This window comes from Palaemon carinicauda, chromosome 10 (genome assembly GCF_036898095.1).
Source record: "Palaemon carinicauda isolate YSFRI2023 chromosome 10, ASM3689809v2, whole genome shotgun sequence".
In the NCBI taxonomy this organism is placed as follows: Eukaryota; Metazoa; Arthropoda; class Malacostraca; order Decapoda; family Palaemonidae; genus Palaemon; species Palaemon carinicauda.
Window position 1 is genome coordinate 132,985,325 of NC_090734.1, and position 20,027 is coordinate 133,005,351.

The 20,027-nt window shown below is 40.8% G+C and overlaps 2 protein-coding genes across 3 annotated transcripts in view; one reads left to right on the top strand and one right to left on the bottom strand.

Annotated features, from left to right (window-relative positions):
• The window catches only part of gkt (glaikit), a 79,123-nt gene extending 72,614 nt beyond the window's left edge, over positions 1-6,509 (top strand). Inside the window, exon 15 of the mRNA XM_068381932.1 lies at positions 5,052-6,509. Coding sequence (XP_068238033.1) covers positions 5,052-5,210 — 159 coding nt within the window. The 3' untranslated portion in view covers positions 5,211-6,509. The remainder of the gene's footprint in view (positions 1-5,051) is intronic.
• Positions 6,510-11,462: 4,953 nt separating this feature from the next.
• The window catches only part of LOC137648789 (zinc finger protein 23-like), a 28,560-nt gene continuing 19,995 nt past the window's right edge, over positions 11,463-20,027 (bottom strand). For both annotated transcript variants that reach the window (XM_068381934.1, XM_068381933.1), the window contains exons 2-3: positions 15,999-16,558; positions 11,463-13,637 (exon numbers count right to left, since the gene is read on the bottom strand). In XM_068381934.1, coding sequence (XP_068238035.1) covers positions 11,578-13,637; positions 15,999-16,491 — 2,553 coding nt within the window. In that variant the 5' untranslated portion in view covers positions 16,492-16,558 and the 3' untranslated portion in view covers positions 11,463-11,577. The remainder of the gene's footprint in view (positions 13,638-15,998; positions 16,559-20,027) is intronic.

Here is a 20,027-nt window from a genome sequence, read left to right on the forward strand (position 1 = left end):
TAAATTTTTGAATATACTTACCCGGTGAATATATATAGCTGCAACACTGTTGCTCGACAGACAAAAAAACAGTAAAACTCGCCAGCGATCGCTATACAGGTTGCGGGTGTGCCCACCAGCGCCAACTGTCGGCCAGATACCATACTCGATGTAAACAAAGACTCAATTTCTTCTCATCCCACTGCGTCTCTATTGGGGAGGAAGGGAGGGTCATTTAATTTATATATTCACCAGGTAAGTATATTCAAAAATTTATTTTATAATTAAAATATCATTTTTGAATATTTAACTTAGCCGGTGAATATATATAGCTGATTCACACCCAGGGTGGTGGGTAGAGACCAGTTAAATATGTTTACATCGTATAAGCTAAGAGTTTTTATTTCATTTTGGAAGTTATCAATATAACAAAAACAAAATAAATAGGTACCTGGTAAGGAAGTCGACTTAGACGATTACTCTGCCTTGTAAGTACGTCTTCCTTACGGAGCCTCGCGATCCTCTTAGGATGCTGACAGACCCCTAGGAGCTGAAGTATCAAGGGCTGCAACCCATACAACAGGACCTCATCAAACCCCTAATCTGGGCGCTCTCAAGAAATGACTTTGACCACCCGCCAAATCAACCAGGATGCGAAAGGCTTCTTAGCCTTCCGGACAACCCATAAAAACAACATTAAAACATTTCAAGAGACAGATTAAAAGGATATGGAATTAGGGAATTGTAGTGGTTGAGCCCTCACCCACTACTGCACTCGCTGCTACGAATGGTCCCAGTGTGTAGCAGTTCTCGTAAAGAGACTGGACATCTTTCAAGTAAAATGACGCGAACACTGACTTGCTTCTCCAATAGGTTGCGTCCATTATACTTTGCAGAGATATATTTTGCTTAAAAGGCCACGGAAGTTGCTACAGCTCTAACTTCGTGCGTCTTAACCTTAAGCAAAGCTCGGTCTTCCTCACTCAGATGTGAATGAGCTTCTCGTATTAACAATCTGATAAAGTATGACAAAGCATTCTTTGACATAGGCAAGGATGGTTTCTTAACTGAACACCATAAAGCTTCAGATTGGCCTCGTAAAGGTTTAGTACGAGCTAAGTAGAACTTAAGAGCTCTAACAGGGCATAAGACTCTTTCTAGTTCATTGCCTACGATCTCCGATAAGCTGGGAATATCGAAAGATTTAGGCCAAGGCCGAGAAGGCAGCTCATTTTTGGCTAGAAAACCAAGTTGCAGCGAACAACTAGCTTTTTCCGACGAAAATCCGATGTTCTTGCTGAAGGCATGAATCTCACTGACTCTTTTAGCCGAGGCTAAGCATACCAGGAAAAGAGTCTCAAGAGTGAGATCTTTCAGGGAGGCTGACTGTAAAGGCTCAAACCTGTCTGACATGAGGAATCTTAGTACCACGTCTAAATTCCACCCAGGAGTAGCCAAACGACGCTCCTTAGTGGTCTCAAAAGACTTAAGGAGGTCTTGCAGATCTTTATTGTTGGAAAGATCTAAGCCTCTATGCCGGAAGACCGATGCCAACATGCTTCTGTAGCCCTTGATAGTGGGAGCTGAAAGGGATCGTCCTTTTCTCAGGTATAAGAGAAAATCAGCTATTTGGGCTACAGAGGTACTGGTCGAGGATACAGAAACTGACTTGCACCAGTCTCGGAAGACTTCCCACTTCGATTGGTAGGCGGCGGGGAGAGTCTACAAGACTTGAGAAGTCGCCCTGGGCAGAGGCAGGAACTCCCAAGCCGAGAACTTCTCCCGTGGCATACCAGACGCTCGATCTAGACGAGAGTTTAGATGGGGGAAAGGCAAATGCTGTCTTTCCTAAACTCTTCTTAGTTTCTAGCCAATCTCCCAACAGCCGCAAAGCTCTCTTGGATGAACGAGAGAGAGCGAGTCTAGTAAAGGCAGGTGTGGTAGCAGGCACGCCTAACACAAACTCTGACGGCGGCGAACGAGGAGCCACAGAAACAAAGTGGTCAGGGAACAACTCCTTAAATACAGCCATGACTTTTCTAAAGTCCAATGATGGTTGAGTTGCCTTAGGTTCGTCAAGTTCTGAAGGTTGATCCTCTTGCGGTTCAGCAACGTCCTCATCTGATAGTTCCTCATCCGAAAACTGATGAGGAAACGGCAACGGAGTGGGCAACGTTTGGCTCGCTGAGTCCGGTCGCACTGGTGCATGCGTGACGGATCCGGACGCAACGTCATGGAACTGCTGCACAGTCAGTGAACTGTCAACAACCATGGGTGCGCGAGGACGCACAGCGTCCACCCGAGACTGTTTAGACCCTCTGGGTTGTGCAGTCAACACCATACCGGGTTGCGGAGGTTGACGCACCGCGTCAAAACAAGTCACCTCTGATGGTTGTTGAACGTCCTGAACGTCAACAACCACCTCCGTGCGTCGCCTAACGTCAACGTGCGGCTGGCAAACCACACTGGGTCGCATCGGTTGGGGTACAACCTCAACTGGTAGACGCGAGAAAGTAACCTCAGCATCAACAGGACGCACAACAGACCGCTTGGATGGTTGTTGGCCAGAAGGAGTAGCAACCTTCTCCGCATTGAAGTCCTCCATCAAGGACGCAAGCTTGGACTGCATGTCCTGTAGCAATACCCATTTAGGGTCTACAGCAGCAGGTGCGGCAACAGACGGGGTGAGCGACTGAGGCGGTACCGCTTTGCCTCTCTTAGGCGGCGAGCAGTCATCAGATGACGGCAACGAGTCCGAACTGACCCAGTGGCTACAACCGGGACGTTGGACTTGTCCTGAAGGGACCGACTTACGCTTCAAAGGTCGTGAGACCTTGGTCCAAAGTTTCTTACGAGAAACACCTTTGGACGACGAGGAAAAAACGGGCTCTCTCGTCTTACGTTGGTAGGGGCGATCTTGGGGAGATACGCCTGATACCATAGAGGGAACGTCTGTTCGCTGATCAAGGCCTCTCGAACCCATGCGTCGTACGACATTGCTTCTCCCCTGGGCTTGGGAGCTTGCAAGAGGTCCCGGACTAGGAGGACGACAGGCACGAACAGACGAACCCTCAAGCGCAACACTGTTCACAACACTTTGAGAAACACTAGGCACTTTATCACTTCCCGTGGCACTTTGGCACTTTAGTTCCTTAACATCCGCCATGAGTTGATTGCGGTCACTTGCGAGGGACTCAACTCTCTCCCCCAAGGCATGGATAGCACGCATCATGTCAGCCATCGATGGTTCCTGAGTGCTAGGAGGGGGGTTAGGAACAACCACTACAGGGGAAGGATTAGGTTGAGGGGCATGAGGAGAGGAAAAATCTACCGACCTAGAAGAACTTCTCCTTACCCTATCTCTCTCTAGTCTGCGTGTATACTTCTCAAATTCGATAAAATCGAATTCCGAAAGGCCCACGCATTCCTCACACCGATCTTCCAATTGACAGGTTTTACCCCGACAATTGGAACAAACAGTGTGAGGGTCGAGAGCAGCCTTTGGAAGACGCCTATGACAGTCCCTAGCATTGCATTTTCTAAACTTGGGAACTTGTGAAAGGTCAGCCATTTTGAATTGGTCAAGGGAAAATTCCAAAAAAACGATCTAAGTCATCAACAATGAATCCGATACAAAAAAGAGTTCAAGGATTTATTTGAAGAAAAACCCTGTACTGCGAAAGCTCATAACCAAATTAAAGTACTTCACCAAATATGATGGGAAAAACTCCAGGTTTCAACAGCGAGTAAAGTACGTCTTGTCGACACGTCGACAGAGAAGAAATTGAGTCTTTGTTTACATCGAGTATGGTATCTGGCCGACAGTTGGCGCTGGTGGGCACACCCGCAACCTGTATAGCGATCGCTGGCGAGTTTTACTGTTTTTTTGTCTGTCGAGCAACAGAGTTGCAGCTATATATATTCACCGGCTAAGTTAAATATTTAAAAATGTAACGTATACCACCTGACAGAGAGAAAACAAACAAACATACAGTATTTCCATATCTGAGTGATACCCAGTTATAAAATGCTTTCAATAAACTGTATGTAAACTATGGTCGGCTAGAATGCATAGGAGCAAAGGCAACTTTTTTTATATGAGATGTTTTTGTTTGTTTGATTATAGGAATGACATATGTTTTGTAAAAGTGTTTTTTATCAAGATTACAAAATATGAGAGAGAGAGAGAGAGAGAGAGAGAGAGAGAGAGAGAGTGAGAGTGAGAGTGAGAGTGAGAGTGAGAGTGAGAGTGAGAGTGTGTGTGTGTGTGTGTGTGTGTGTGTGTGTGTGTGTGTGTGTGTGTGTGTGTGTGTGTGTGTGTGTTCCCTCATTTGTCATATGACTATTAAGACAGGCTTAACCAATGAACTGAGCATTATTTAATCACTCCTATTTAAATTGCCTCCCTTTCCATCATAAATACTCATGTCCTTGCTGCGTATTGTACGGGGTAATGAACACAGCATACGTTTTCCTGTTTATTAATGGGTTATGCTTATTTACCTGTAATCCAAAAAACTTCCATATCTTTCAGGTTACCGCTAAATATTTTGTCACTGTGCATCCATACTGCTTCAATGCACTTTGTGACCCCAATATAACTCTGCCGATATCTTTTTCTTCCCTCATAATGGGTTTTCTTCCTCTGTCTCTACCATGCATGTCTTATTTTTCAAATATCAATGAATATATTACTGCATTTATTGTTTATTATCTTTTGCAAGGTTTTTGTCCTTCATCTTTATCAGTATTTGCATGGCCATCTTCCCAACTTAACTTTATTCTTTGCTTCTTCTCCAATTGCAATACTCTTTTGTTTTGATTACTAATTTAAGGCTTGGTTACAAAGATAATGTTTATATTGATGATTTTGCAAATTGATGTTTTAAGAAGGATGTATTCATTGAGGTTTTTATTTTCTCATGGAATTTTTGTTTTATCTAAATAGCAATTTGAGAGAATTGGCAGTTCTTTTTATTCATTCATTAGGAAAATCATATTTAATGTAATGTGTAAAATGTTACTGTTAATAACAAGTTAGTGTTAGGAATTAAGATTTTCTTGTCTTTCAGACGGGTGCTGAAGAGTTCGAGTTGAAGTCTCCATGGAAAGAATTGGGGTTCTCATTGCCTTATGATGTACCACTAACTCCATATCCTAGCAATGCAAAACCATGGTGTATGGATACAAAGAAATCTGCTCCAGATGTGTTCGGTAACACATTTCCTTGAATAAAATTAGTCTGTGATAATTAGCAGCTGCTGTACCACAGTTACAGCTATATGTATTATTTCTGCATTTACTTAAGCATGGTTATAATAGTGTTCATAAATTGAGATAACCTTTTTTAATTGGTATCGTGATGAAATCAGTGGGCAAGACAGAAAAATCACACAGCTTACCAAGCCAGTATTCTTTAGTGGAAGTTTTTTAATGTGTTAAACTGTACATAGGCAAATATGTGTAGATGAGTGCAAGAAATGCTGTTGGCTGAGAACACATTACAAAAAGCGACTAAATTAAATTTTTTTTTTCTTGTTTATGATTTAAAAACATAAGTTTTGGTGGGGAGATGACAGTACCCTCTTCAAGATGTATGGTAATATGACTGGAGAGATGTGTGATTTTAGTTCTTTTAAATTTAAATTTTTTTTAGTGAATTAGAGAACTTTATTTTACCAATATACCTGGAAATATTTTTGCTTTTAGATATTCTTCTTTCATATTCAATTAGAAATTCCTTTTACACCAATTAGACTTGGTATTTAATGTTTCATTTTAAAGTTTTAATTGGAGAAAATTGCACATTGTTTTAAACATTCAGGAATTATTCATATTTTTTGTATTGGCAATACAAAAACTTTTAAAAATAGGTAATTTGTTATATCTTTTTTAGGTATTTAAAAATCATCAATGTTTTTTCATGGAAAAACAAAAGTTATCAATAGTTTTTTTTAGGTTTTTTAATTAAAAATATTACTTAAAAGTTTGTCAGTAACATTGAAAATCTGAAAGTGGTACACCATGGGAATTAACTCCAACTTGTTACATCAGAGGATAACGTTAGAGTTGTTCTGACCACTTAGCAAAGGACGACGGATATAACAGTTAATAGAGTTTGATGAATAAATTTCGAAAGATACAGTACTTCGAAACTCAACATCTAAAGCAATGAATTAGCAAATAAGTTACGGATGGTTAGGTCTCCATAGGAAACCCTGCTTAAAATTTCTTATAATAATTTCAGCATAGGTGTCAATGAGTGGTTTTTACTGCTGGGAAGATATTTGAGAAAAAGAAGTGCATTGTATATAGACTTCTAAAGTTCCCCTGAATGCTATTTTTATGGAGAATGTTTAAGAAATTATATTTTCGTATTATCATTATACATTATTATACTGTAGATGATTATATGAACTAAAACTGTTATTTGATTAACATTCATCTCAATAGGTTAGGGTATATATGGTGTAGTTTCACCAGCATACTGTTATTGACAGTTAATATGAAATGAAAATTACAGAAATATATTTTGTATTATCATTTTACTTACAAATCAAGCTTTCATAAAATAAACCCAAATTATATTTTGCAAATGTTTTTTTTATGAAGACAACTGATTTCTTACCTTCCAAGTTATTTGTTTTTTTTTTTGTAAGTTAGAAAGAAAAGGCTCTTTTTGTTTTTGTTAAATTAGTAATCTTGGTAAATGTGGTTGTATCTACAGATTACTACCCAAGTTTTGAACACTTATTGGCCTTTATTTTAAATCATAAAAAGATGGCCGCTATTGGGTTATTTTTTAGGAGAATTATTGAATGTTTGACTAAAAGATTGCAATGAATAGTTAATATATGCCATTGCGACCAGTAATTTAGTATGTGGTGTTCCTCAGGGAAATGTTTTTTACTTTTAATATTGTGTATGACATGGAGGTTGAAAACAAACTGGTTGCTTATACAGATGGTACTACTCTGCATTGTTTCCATCTCATGATTATAGATATGTGGATGTTGAATTCCCTAACAGAGAAGTATGTAAAATTAGTGTATAGTACAAAATAAGGGAAATGAAGTATAAATGTAAGATCAAGAAAACTGGATCATCAGTGTGAGCAAATGGCCTTGAAGCTGCTCCGTGAAGGCTGATGTGCAGCCTTCGTTCCACAGAAGGTGTCCTCCTTCAGATGAGCATCCCACTGCTCCTTGGATGTGTCCGTGAATAGTAGCATCTCCAGTGGTGGGAATTCCAGGGAGGTGCCTTTCCTGGAGTTCTCTTCTGCCAACCATCAAACCAGGGGCCACCCTATTCTCCTGGTTGATTGTGATCATCTTTTGAGGGTGTTCCTCCATCCCTGACCATTGTGCCTTTAAACACTAGTACACCACCTCTGGTGCAACCTTCTGTGGGGAACTAGTCTCTCTAATGACAACAGGTGCCGTAGGAGCCTCTGTCACTACTGTGCTGTAAGGGCTGAATGGTCAAGGAATGGTTCCATTGCTTGTCGAAGGCGAGACAGTCTGTCATCTGAGCGGAATGCCTTTGCTGTCACTGAATCTAACCTCATTCCCAGCCATGATGTTCCCCAGTTCAGAACAGAACTGCAAGAGTCTGTCTCTTTGTTGGACCAAGGGTTCCTTTGAGGAAGAAAGTAGCTGCCAGTCGTCCAGGTACCGAAGAAGTCTTATTCCCCAGGAGTGTGCCTAAGTCGACACAAGGGCAAAGACGTATTGTAAACACCTTGTGGAACTGTCATGACTCTGAAGTAATGGTTTTGAATTGGAAGATTGTCTTCCCTCAGATGGAGTGACTTGGTATCTGAAAGTGACAACTTGAATTCCCTCTTCCTGATTGCTGATAGGACAGTGTTTGATGTTTCCATCTTAAAGGGATCTTCGGATGAACCCGTTCAAGGGAGACTGATCGATGATTGGTCTCCAGCCCCGTCATCTTTTCCACCGGGAAGGGCGACAAATAACCTGACTACCTTTGTCCATCATGCTCTGGACCTCTTGTTGGAGTACGAGGTCCAACTGCAGCCCATGGGAGTTAAGACTATAAAGTCTTCCTCACTCTGGAGACGGGAGAGGCCATGAATGTGATAAAATAACGTCCTAGAAGAGCATCGTGACCAAAGGGGGGAAGAAGGTAAACACCTTGAAGGCAGCCAGAATCTTGCATCCATCAACTGAAGTCTTTTCTGGGCTCAGATCCTATTGGAATGGGTTTCCCTGAAAGATCACTGCTTTGAGACCAGCTGGTCTTCAGTGATCACTAGAGTGACCTCATGCAGAGCAGCTGTTGGGACTAAACATTCCAGGGAAGCTATGTTACACCCAAGAGAGACTGCTGCTGATGGGCTGGCAATGACCTTTGCAAGAGAAAGAGAAAAGCCACTTTGAATCTTTCAATTCTGCTCTGAGATGGAAAGATGTTTCTTAGTCGAGTATCGATGTGCATTCCCAGATACTGTTTGGGCTGCAGAGATGACTTCTTGAGATTTAATACGATCCTCAGATAATGGCAAAACTCGAGAAGCATGAATTTGTGTAAGAGAAGGGTCTCCACCGAGATAACCAGTCGTCCAGATAGCAGAGGAGGTGGATACTGCTGGCGTAGGCCCAGGCTGAAAGTAGAGTGAACACCCTCGTGAACACTTGGTGCTGTTGATAGGCTGATGCACAGCACTTGGAACGGTTGCACTCTGTTGTACAAATAGAATCTTAGGTACTACCTGGAGGAGAGATGAACTGGGACCTGGAAGTAAGCGTGTCAAGCCTACCGTTATGGAAGTCGACTGAAGAAGCCTGGTGACCCGTCCACGACCTCCTGCAGAGTGTACTTTTTTAACATATTAGGACTTCTGCCTGAAGGATGCTCTTCACTGATACAGTGGCGAGGGACAGGGAATTTGACGGTTGACGAATCTGGGGAAAGGGAGAGCTGATGAAAGGTATGATGTACCCTGCCCGAAGGACATGCACTGTCCAGGCCTAAATGCTTGCCGTTGTGCATCTTGAACCTTAGGAACAGCAGGTGCCAAAGAGGAGGAGCGGGATGAAACGGTACTAAGGAGCAGAGTTCTAGCAAGCCTTCCTCCAGTTCTCCACTGCTGCCTCGACTTTGTCCATAGGGAAGGGGAAGAGACAGAGGAGTTACGAAGTAGGAGGACTTCCCTCTTTGTTACTTGCTTCATAAACTTGGAGACAATCTAGTCTTGTCTCTTCAGGAACCAGTTGGCAGCGTTGTGAGCCAGAAACTCCATCGCCCTTGCTCCAGACATAATGATATTTCATAATATCTTCCTGTCCGGATTAGGCAGATCTTTGTTGTCTGCCAAGAAACCAACTTTACCAGACCAGTGGTCCACTCAGGAGGAGGCCTAAAGTGTTACCCTTGCAAGCATCTCCATCACCAAAGCTTTGCCCGAAGTGATGGGGACTGGCTACATTTCAGGGCACACTGAGCCAGGACCGACACTAATGTCTATTGGTAGGAAAGTAGAGATATCATTTAAGATGTCATAATAGTTCCTGTTCCTCATGAACGGAGGCAGTATTCTCGAGGAACTGAGGGAGTCTTTCCTCGTAGAAGTCCGAGTCCAAATTTCCTTAGGGAATCTTCCACCAATGTAGACCAAGGGAGCTTTAGTTTAGACCGCTTGGTTCTGGGAGCAGTACAGAGTAGGTCTAGGGACGTATTCTGACACACTGGAGTGGAGTAGGTAGGTCCCGCAAGGCTGTTAAACCTTGCGGATCCAGGCTAGTACCTGGAGGAAGACTGACTCAGACTTCCATGGGTTGGTGGTCGGAGGCTTAGGTTTGGCAGGTTTCAGTTGGGCACTGTCTGAGCAGTCTAAATCATCATTAATTAGAACCTCCACTTCCTGGCTCATACTCGATTGGACCAGAGTTGGGTGGTAGTCATCATCATGAGGCACAGTTGAATCCTCCACTAAAGAAGATGGTTGTTACCAACTTTCGAGGCTCAATTCTCTGGCAGAGAAGCCATTTCTTTTTTACATTGAGACTTCACATGAAGGAATCAAGGATGCTTTGGTGCGAGAAGTTTATTATCACTCACGAGAGACTTAAAATGCGGAGGGAGCTGCAACGTCATGTTCGCGGTAGCTCTCTGCTCATGGGCGAATCTCGTCACTCTTACCACGTGCAAGAAGGGGGATCGTAAAGGTAGATCTCAAGAACTTCTTAAAAAGGCTGAGGGCGTGGACGAGGCATGGACTGAGAAGGATGGTAACTAGTCTTCCCTGCTCATTCAGAGAATCCCCTGCAATGGCAGACTCCTTCCAAGTGCAACCTGTTAATGGTAGGCGACGTGTCGTTTTGGCTGGATGTTGTATGCCGTTGTTGTAAAATGTTGGGCCCCAAGGGGAGGTTAGGGTCACTCCCCTGCTCACTCCAAAGAACTAGAACGTGCTGGTGAGTAATGCGAGTACGCTTACGAAATGCTCAAGGAAGAGTTCTCTCAAGCATGGAGAATCACTCATGAACATGAGTATCTGCCAGGGATTCCCACAGTCACTGTGAGGGGAACCTGAAGCTGAGTGGATGCGTAGCCCAATTGTTACCAGAGGGGGAACAACCTGCAGAATCTCGGGTGGTGGAGGAATGCAGAGTATGATGAGGCAAGGGGGATGGGACCGGAGGGAAGAGGCCAACCTCTGTATTAGGTGGAAGGTCCTGCCGTGTGCCACGCTTCAACACCTTTAACAGCATTTCCTTCGAAGGATAACCTGAAAGTCTTAATGAAGGCCACCACTGCTTCTCCAGGGAAAGCAACAGGGTTCTCTGGGCCTGAGAGTTGTCCAGGGATTAAAGATTTATTCCTCTTGTCCTCACGAACTCCATATGAGGCCGAGCAGACAGAGGCAGGAGGTGGTTCTTGCTGAAGGAGAAGAAAGTCAGGGCTTCTTGCTCTTCAAGGCAGAGCTAAAGGGGTCAAGAGTCCTCCTTGAACTACTACTTCATTAGAACTGCTCCCACTGGGAGGATGGCCACTCGCTGTAAGGAAACGCCTCTATGCAGGAGTGTCCTCTGCATGAAGGGCAAAGCTGGTGATGATCCGTCTCAAAAGGTGAACAGTACATGCCATAAGGACGAGCGGCCGTCCGGGCCAGGGCTGACCTGCATGCTGCTTCCTCAGAAAACAGCACACAAACACCTGCAAAAAAACATAGTTATAGCCGGTAGAACATAAAATGAAAAGGCAACAAAGCACTCCTACTCTGTCTTGCAGCCAAATTAAAAGTGATTGAGCAAGTGAGTGTATGGGAGCATCTCCCACTACCCCACCACTTGCCGGGAGATTGGCTGCCACCTAGCTTTAGTTTTCATGGCTGTGAACACCAGCTCATCTGAATCTACTCCTAGTAAAGAATGAGGGTTTGTAATTGTATCGGAATATAAATACTCAACAAATCAAAATGGTGAAAAGAATATTAAGGATTCCCTAATTACAATGTCTTAAAAAATATTTATTTTGAATTGCAAATTCAAATGTCACTTACATTTCTCCTGTTCAAAAAACAAGGAGCTGAGTACAGCAATGTACAGTATCCAGAAGAAAATTTCAAATGAGTTATTGTCGTACAACCTGATACTCAACGCCATCAATTTCAACCACTGTAGCATTTTGTGGAATTTCATCTGCACGAATGTTCATCATACTAGAGGAGTCAGACAAAATTACATCTCCAGCATTTGCAATTACTTCATACTCAAGGCACTTATCTCCTGATTCTTCCTGAGGTTCATACTTCACACTAACTTTAACTTTTGAATTCTCATCCATAGATTCTGTTGATTGCAGTGTATGGACTTTTTTCATGTGCTCAATAATAGCTGCTGTCGAAGAAAAATCAATGCTACATATATCGCAACGTCTTCCAGTAGCTCTTGGTGCTCTTCTATGTTTTACCATTTGCACAAGTGTGCTCCCATCCTGATTTTTTACTTCTATTCTTTCACCATGAACGGCTCTCTCGTGTTCTTTTTTGTTATATTTACAAGCAAAAGTTTTCCCACACGTTTGACATGAAAAAGGTTTTTCCCCTGTGTGAGCTCTATAATGGACAGTAAGTTTAGAAGGTAAATAAAACTTTTTGTTGCATATATCACACTCATACCATTTTAGTTCTTTAGGATCCAAGTGGCACCTTCGTCTGTGAAGATTTAGTGAGTTGGCTGTTTTAGCTGAATATGAACACTGATTACATTTGTACTTTTTTTCAGCATTATGACAAGAGTCAATATGTGCCAACATTCTTGAACGATACACAAATTTTTTAGGACAATGTAAGCACTGCACAGGAGCTTCCTTGTGCATAACCTTTATGTGGTTTAGTATAGAGTTGTTTTTGAAAGACTTGCCACAAAACTCACAGACACAATGACCATGCTCATAACGAATGTGCTTTTTAAGTTCAAATTCACAACCACAGGACTTGTTACAAGTCGAACAATTATAAGGTGCTCTGTTCATGTGCTGTATGTATGCTTCTTCACGTCTATACTCTCTGTTGCAATATTTGCATTTTGCAATATAGGAACTAACAATGTCTTCACTATGTTGAGACTGTTGATGCTCTGTTAATTCATTGTCTGATGAAAACTGCATACCACAGACTTCACACACTTTTTTCTTTGCATCATGATGCAATACAATATGTTTTTTCAAGTTGGCTAATAAAGAAAATTTTCGCCCACACGAATTACATTCAAACATACGCTCGTGGAGTGACAAGTGAGAAAAATATTTCCGTGCTTCATGAAAAACTTTACCACAATGATTACAATTATATACCCGAAGTTTTCTCGAATGTACTTTCCTGTGTTCTGTTAATAGTAAACGTTTAGCAAATTCTTTATTGCACTTCAGACACTTGAATACTTTTTTCCCATCACTTTTTATTACTCTCTCTTGGTGATATTTTTTACGAGAAGTTTCCATGTACTTTTTAATTCGTTCCGATAATTTTTCACTCTGGTCATGATCTAATTCATCAACACCGACTGTCTGAATTTGTTTGCCGTCAATTAAACCAGTTTCCTCATTACAGTACAAGTCATTGTCACCAGCTATATCTGACTTCCAAACAACAGCATCAATAAAACTCTTATAATCAATATCTTCATCGAGTTCTTTCTTAATAACGCTGACAGAATCGTCACCCGAAGCTTTTTGATTGCTAAAAAAGTCAAGCTGATTTCCATCTTCTTTCGACCTCAATAGCTGGTCTAAATTTTCATCATCTTCCTCTCTAAATTCTACCACTCTGCTTTCCATGTTTCCCAGTTCTTTCAAGCCTTTTTCAATTGCCTCTTTTTGATCATCATCAATGTCACTGACACCCTCACTTCCTTCTTTCCAATCTTTGTCATTATCATCATCCGCTTCCAATTTTATTTCCAACTCTTCTTCACTGTCTCCGAATTCATACTCAAAGTCAGCATCAATTTTCTTAATTATTCTTCTTCCCTCTCTAGATTTTGAAGGAACAGACTCTGAATGCACATTAGAGCCAGTTTCAACATCCTTTTTGGTTTTTGGATGAATTTTTCTAACTTTTCGTTTATATTTAAAAGTTGCTCCTTTCTTCATGTGTTTTCTTGGTCGACCCCTTCTTGAGATGATAATTTCTGGAAAACAAGAACATAATCAATCATTTGAAAACCTTAAATGTACATAAAAACAAAAACTCAACTAATGCAAGAAGTGTGACTTTCCTATTTTTATCTCATTTTGATAATTTGTACAAGCCTTATGTAACATTGCCCATTTGAGTTTACAAAAACTGGGGAACACTACAGAAAAACACAAATGTTTTCCGAATTAACTTGCATTACAGTAGTCACTTTCAAGGAAAAGAACAGTTTAAAGGTTTAAAGGCCTGTCCGTGAATGGCAGAGGCAAGGGTCAGTGACATTGTCCTATCGAGCAGGACAATACCCTAGACACTGACCATATATACATATGATCAGTGCCCAAGCCCACTCTCCACCCAAGCTAGGGCCAAGGAGGGCCAGGCAATGGCTGCTGATGACTCAGTAGATAGACCTATAGGCTCACAAGGATGGTGAGGTTGCAGAGACCTAAGAAACTAACAAGTTCGAGTGGGACTCTAACCCCAGTCTGGCATTCACCAGTCAGGGATGTTACCACATGGGCCAAAACAGAAAGCTGTCTACCATATAACATTATCAATACCAACCTATAAGGTAGTTAAACTAGAAAAACAGTTATAGCATAAAACAAAATCTAAATCATTCCGTCGCTAACTTTTCCAATCTGTGCAAGAGTTAATTTTTCAAGAGTTCAAATTGGAACAAAACACATCTAAAGACTGAATACAGATAGATACCAAAAGTGGGAATTGAAAATTTGTTATGATTTACTCAGCTAGTTCATGTTGCATATCAAAACTGATTCACAGTGCAGACATTAAGATAGTGTTCTTAGGAAAACAAATTTAATGCAGAGGATGGAACTGAAGCTTTAGTAATAAACTTTGTTAAATGATTTAATCTGCTTTGAACTGTAAGTTCATTGTTCAATCAAGTGTCCTGTAACAGAGGTTAAATAATGATCATTATAAAATTTGAAAGATGAGAAAATATTCAAACAATTGAGTAGAGTTGAGCTCATTACAGCTTACTTGATACAATTTAGAAGCCAAAATATAAATAAAGGGTATTATTATTATTATTATTATTACTAGCTAAGCTACAACTAATTAGATAAGCAGGATGCTATAAGCCCAAGCACTCCGACAGGGATAAATAGGACAGTGAGAAAAGGAAATAATGAAATAAATTACTGTACATGAAAAGTAATGAATAATATAAAATATCTTGAGATCAGTAAATAAGCTACATGAGAAGTGACGAATAATTAATATAAAATATTTTAAGATCAGTAATAATAAAATGGATCTGTCTTATATAAACTAAGAAGAGAATTGTCAACATTTTCAAAATAGTCATTTGCTGCAAATTTGAACTTCTGAAGTTCCAATGGTTCAACAGCATGATTAAGAAGATCATTGCAAATCTGGTCATAGCTGGAATAAAACTATTAGAATACTGTGCAGTGTTGATCTTTATGATGGAGAAGGCAAGACTTAGAATTAACTGCATACCTAGTATTATATGCAAGATGGTACTGCCTGGGACAATCTGGATGCTAAATGGTCAGAATTATGAAAAATCCCATGTAACATAAATTAACTGTAATTGAAACTTTGCTTTGCTTATGTTATTTTGGCACAAGCTTAATTACAGGTTTCTATCTTGTACGGATATTGCAAACTAAGAAGAAAACTATGAACTAAAAACCTAAATTATTCTATGGTAATGAAATCTAAAATCTAATTATTATTACTTGCTAAGCTACAACTCTAGTTGAAAAAGCAGGATGCTGTAAGCTCGAGGGCTCCAAACTGGAAAATAAGCTCAGTGCGGAAAGGAAACTGATAGAGTAGTAGGCAGTGAAAGATCATGGTACAGAGGCTATGGCACGACTAAAGACTCTTATTGTTATTATTATTCTTTGCTAAGCTACAACGTAATTGAAAAGCAGGATGCTATAAGCCCAGGGGCCCCAACAGGGAAAATAGGCCAGTGAGTAAAGGAAACTGGGAAAAATAAAATATTTTAAGAAAGGTAACATTAAAAAAAAATATTTCCTATATAAATTAAAAAAACTTTAACAATGCAAAAGGAAGAGAAATTAGATAGAATAATGGGCCCGAGTGTACCCTCAAGCAAGAGAACTCTAATCCAAGACAGTGGAAGGCCATGGTACAGAGGCTATGGCACTACCCAAGAGTAGAGAACAATGGTTTGATTTTGGAGTGTCCTTCTAGAAGAGCTGCTTACCATAGCTAGAGTGTCTCTTCTACCCTTACCAAATGGAAAGTAGCCACTGAACAATTACAGTGCAGTACTTAAGTCCTTGAATGAAAAATAATTTAAAAATTTGCCTTTCATCTTATTACTCACCTGAACCTCTGTTTTCGGTACCAGTTGTCCGCAGCATTCCCTTCTTACGGGGCGACAGGATTTCCTTCTCCACCAAAGACTTTTCACAGTGACCATCAAGGGCTTCGGTTTCATCTTCATCGCTTCTCTTTTCTCTTTCTTGAAAGTTCTCAGTGCAGTATGGATCACTACTGTCTGTGCCAACACAGGCATCAGCCTTCAAGGGAATGTTACACTGTGTTGAAGCAACACAAGGGGCTGGCTGGGAGCAAAAGATGATGGGTATATTCATAAACAAGAATGTATTAAGATTGTAATCACAGCTCTCAGTCTGGCACTCCTGACATGTTTTGTCACTGGTAATGTTTATAATCTCTTCTGGATATTCCTCGTTATAACATGTATCCACATACTGAAGTTCTTTACTGTTATCATCTTTAAGAATCAAGATACACTCTCCATCATCTCCCTCTTGTATTTCCATAAAATGAAACTTCTCCTTATTTGCGTCCATCTTTGCATATCGGTTCTTTAGTATGGAGCTAAGAAATGTAACCTCCCTTCTACAGGTACCATCTAACCTATAAATTTAATGAAAAATTATATAGTGATTAGCCAATATACTATAAAACATGCCCAAAATTTTTATAATTACTAATATATCATAAGTGGAATTGACAGGAAAAGGGCAAAATTACATATAGTATTCAACCTCTGATAATCCAATGATTTGCCAACCATTCACGTGGTTATATAAAAAAAATGTCCTCAGTTTTCTAATGCAATGTTCAGTTTTTTTTTCTTTATTCCTTTATTAGTTTCACCACGAAGCAGCAACATAAATAGGTTGACACAATTTACTTCATTGCCTGACAGTGATTTTGTCATGCCAGGATCACCAGTGGATTAAAAAGCATGAATTGACCAAGTCTTTGGGAGCATTGCTAACAGCTCTTTAAAGTAGCAGATGTACATATGGAACACTTATTTTCTGAAGGAAAACAGTTTATCACAAAAAGTGATGAGTTTTTGTTTCAAAACAAATACATATCAAATTTATCTTACATACTTTTAACACAAATAAGACTATGCACACTTTGCAAAATCCCTTGCAAAGAAAGTTGTTTGACTAGGTCAGTTCGCGTAAAGTATCATATACAAAATTTTAAATAAATTTGGTGTTGATGACCTAAACCTACATCAAGGAATCTGATGAATCAAATCAGACTATGCAAAAGGAATTGAAAGTAATTTTCACAGATGTCTAACAATAGGACCCATTATAGGTAAGCTAAATTGAGTCAAAATTAGGGGAAGAATCAATTTTCATACATACTTTTCAAGACTTGTATTTTCATCAGTTTTAATGTGGGTTGTTATTCTAGATGGTTTTTCTTTTAATCATTATTGTTGGTGCAAACCACTAATATTTTTTACCTGTAAAGTATATAGCATATAATAATGATAGCACATCGCAGTGAGAAACCAGAGTTTTTGGGTGGGGTCTAAAAGGCCAGATATGTACTGTATACGTAGATCGCACAACAATCAGTTGTAAAAATACAGCCATACCTCATAGGTTGCAAGATTTGTGACAACATAACTCTAAATTATCATAAATTTTAAAAATAATTTTTATTTTTCCAAACCTTACAAACCAACTTATTTTTTACACATAGCTGCAAAGATTTTAGCTGTTAAAATCTTTAACGAAGAGTCTTTAGTTACTGGTGGGAAAGCCACGTCCCCCTGCCAGCTCAGTGTGTAATCACTTCGACCTTCACCTAGGAATTATGGGGTAGATGAGGTGGGAAAATAACTCAATTTGTATATAGAGAGAAAATTAAAATTATTTAAAAAATTTGTGATTTGTTCCTACACACGAACAAAACCTTAGTCCTTTAATTGGAGACTTATCCTTAGGAAGTTTCTGTGACCAAACTGGCTGGTGTAAAATCGCGGGAGGTCAGGGCACTTGGACCCGATGAGGTGCAGGATTACCGACTCCAATTCACCTCTTGTTGACCTTAGGTGATAGGCTAGGTTTCTGTAATTAGACAGATGGTCAGGAAGGACCTATACTGTATCCCCAATGGGGTATGATGTCTAAAATGTAATGCTTACTTTAAGTGAGGGGTTTACATTTATGTCCATCCTCCCAGTCATCAGGAGGATGGGGAATTACTTCTATCCTTAAACTCGATAAAATAGTTCTTGATATGGTAGGTTACCTGCATCAAGTTTCATTAAAGTGATATAACAATTTGACTGCTGCACCCCAGGTAGAGGGGAAGAAAAGTGGGAAAAAGGCCAAACATTTTTACTCTTAATCTAGACTGATGTCGCATCAGCTATCTTGGATAGGATGTTTCTTGTCCTGTGAGGGAGCTAAGTATACTAAACAACCTGCTGAGCAGCTACCACATGTCCTAGGGAAAACATATTGAAGGACTTGTGGGTAGATTCCCTTAGATAAGGACCTGTGACGGTTGTCAGGCGTTACCATACTTTTCCCATAGACTTGAAAAGCTGGAATGAAGCAGATGCTGGAAGTTCTGTAATCCTAGGCACTGAAGAACAGCTGTGAAGACTGACCAAGCAGTAACGAAGCACGAGGATAACAATTGCATGGACCAGGTCGGGAGCCCGGAGACCATATGAGGTCCTGTAGTGAGTAATCTCATGGGATTGGTCAGCCAGGACGAGACGGCCTGCATACGTCGCTCCTCTATGCTCCTTCCGTTGGGTTATCGTCTCAGAAACTCACTGAAAAAGAAGGACAAGGGCAGTGCTATCATCTTCACAAGGGTGTGTGTATGCTTTGTCTCGTACGCACTCGTAAGACCACCTGTACTGCATACCAAAACATACTCTCATGGAAGAGAGAATTCACAATACATAACCTTTTGCCTTGCATACGAGTCGCGAACTGACTAGGATTGTCTTCCCGAGTGGACAGGTTCTCGGTAATCGCAGTCCCTCCCGTATGTATAAGGGGAGAAATCGGGTAGTCTTCATGGCCTCCAACAGCAACTTCTTTGCAAGTGGCATTACCGTCTGCGAGTACGGTTGAGGATACTGCACTTGGTACGAGACCAAGAGTTGTGTGCCAACATTTCTTCCCCCAGTTGGATTATGTTCAGCACATATTCCCATTAGTACAAGACCTAGTACAGCAGCAGAACGTATGCACCGCTTCTTTCTCCTCCAAAAGAAAGAGTGAGATCAGTCGATCATCCGGCATACTGGAAAAAGGGTGGCTTTCTTCATCCCCACCACCCATGAGTGTCCTTGGTACCAGAAAGAGCAGGAAGTGTCGATACTACTTCGTAATGAGGAAATGCTCTCGTCATGTACCGCTTCTCACTCTCCCAAAGAAAGAGAGATCATAGGAGCATACAAGATGGGCCACCCATCATTCCTACCGGCAGTGCGCATGCTTATTCTCATAAAGAGAACAGAGAAACAGGTTCATGCACCTGTACCGCAATGAATATGTCTACTCGGGATGGATTCTGGTACGTACCATGTAACCAGGTAGCAGCAGTAGGGGATTCAGCATTATGAAGCTTCATCTGTGGTGGATAATGTGGGAGGGTGGGCTGTGGCACCCTAGCAGTACCAGCTGAACTCGGCTGAGTCCCTGGTTAGGCTGGAGGAACGTAGAGAGAAGAGGTCCCCTTCTTTGTTTTTGTTTTGTTTCATTGTTGATGTCGGCTACCCCCAAAATTGGGGGAAGTGCCTTTGGTATATGTATGTATGTACCATGTAACCTTGTGAATGAGGTGAAAACATACTGGGATACCTTCCCTGAGCAAAACATTCTCAGTAGGAGTCATGCTTACGCGAGTCCTATCAATCGATCTTCCTGGACTTCTTCAACTTTTTTTTTACTTGTTCTTCACCACAAAGTTTCACCGATGACTAAAGAAGATGAGGCAGAGGAGAAGGAAGAACTTGAACTTTGTCTTCTGCAGAGTTGCGCAGGCCAATGACGCTTCCTTGGGAAAAGAGCGTTCTTTATTAAAAGTTTAAATTGGCATTCCAGCT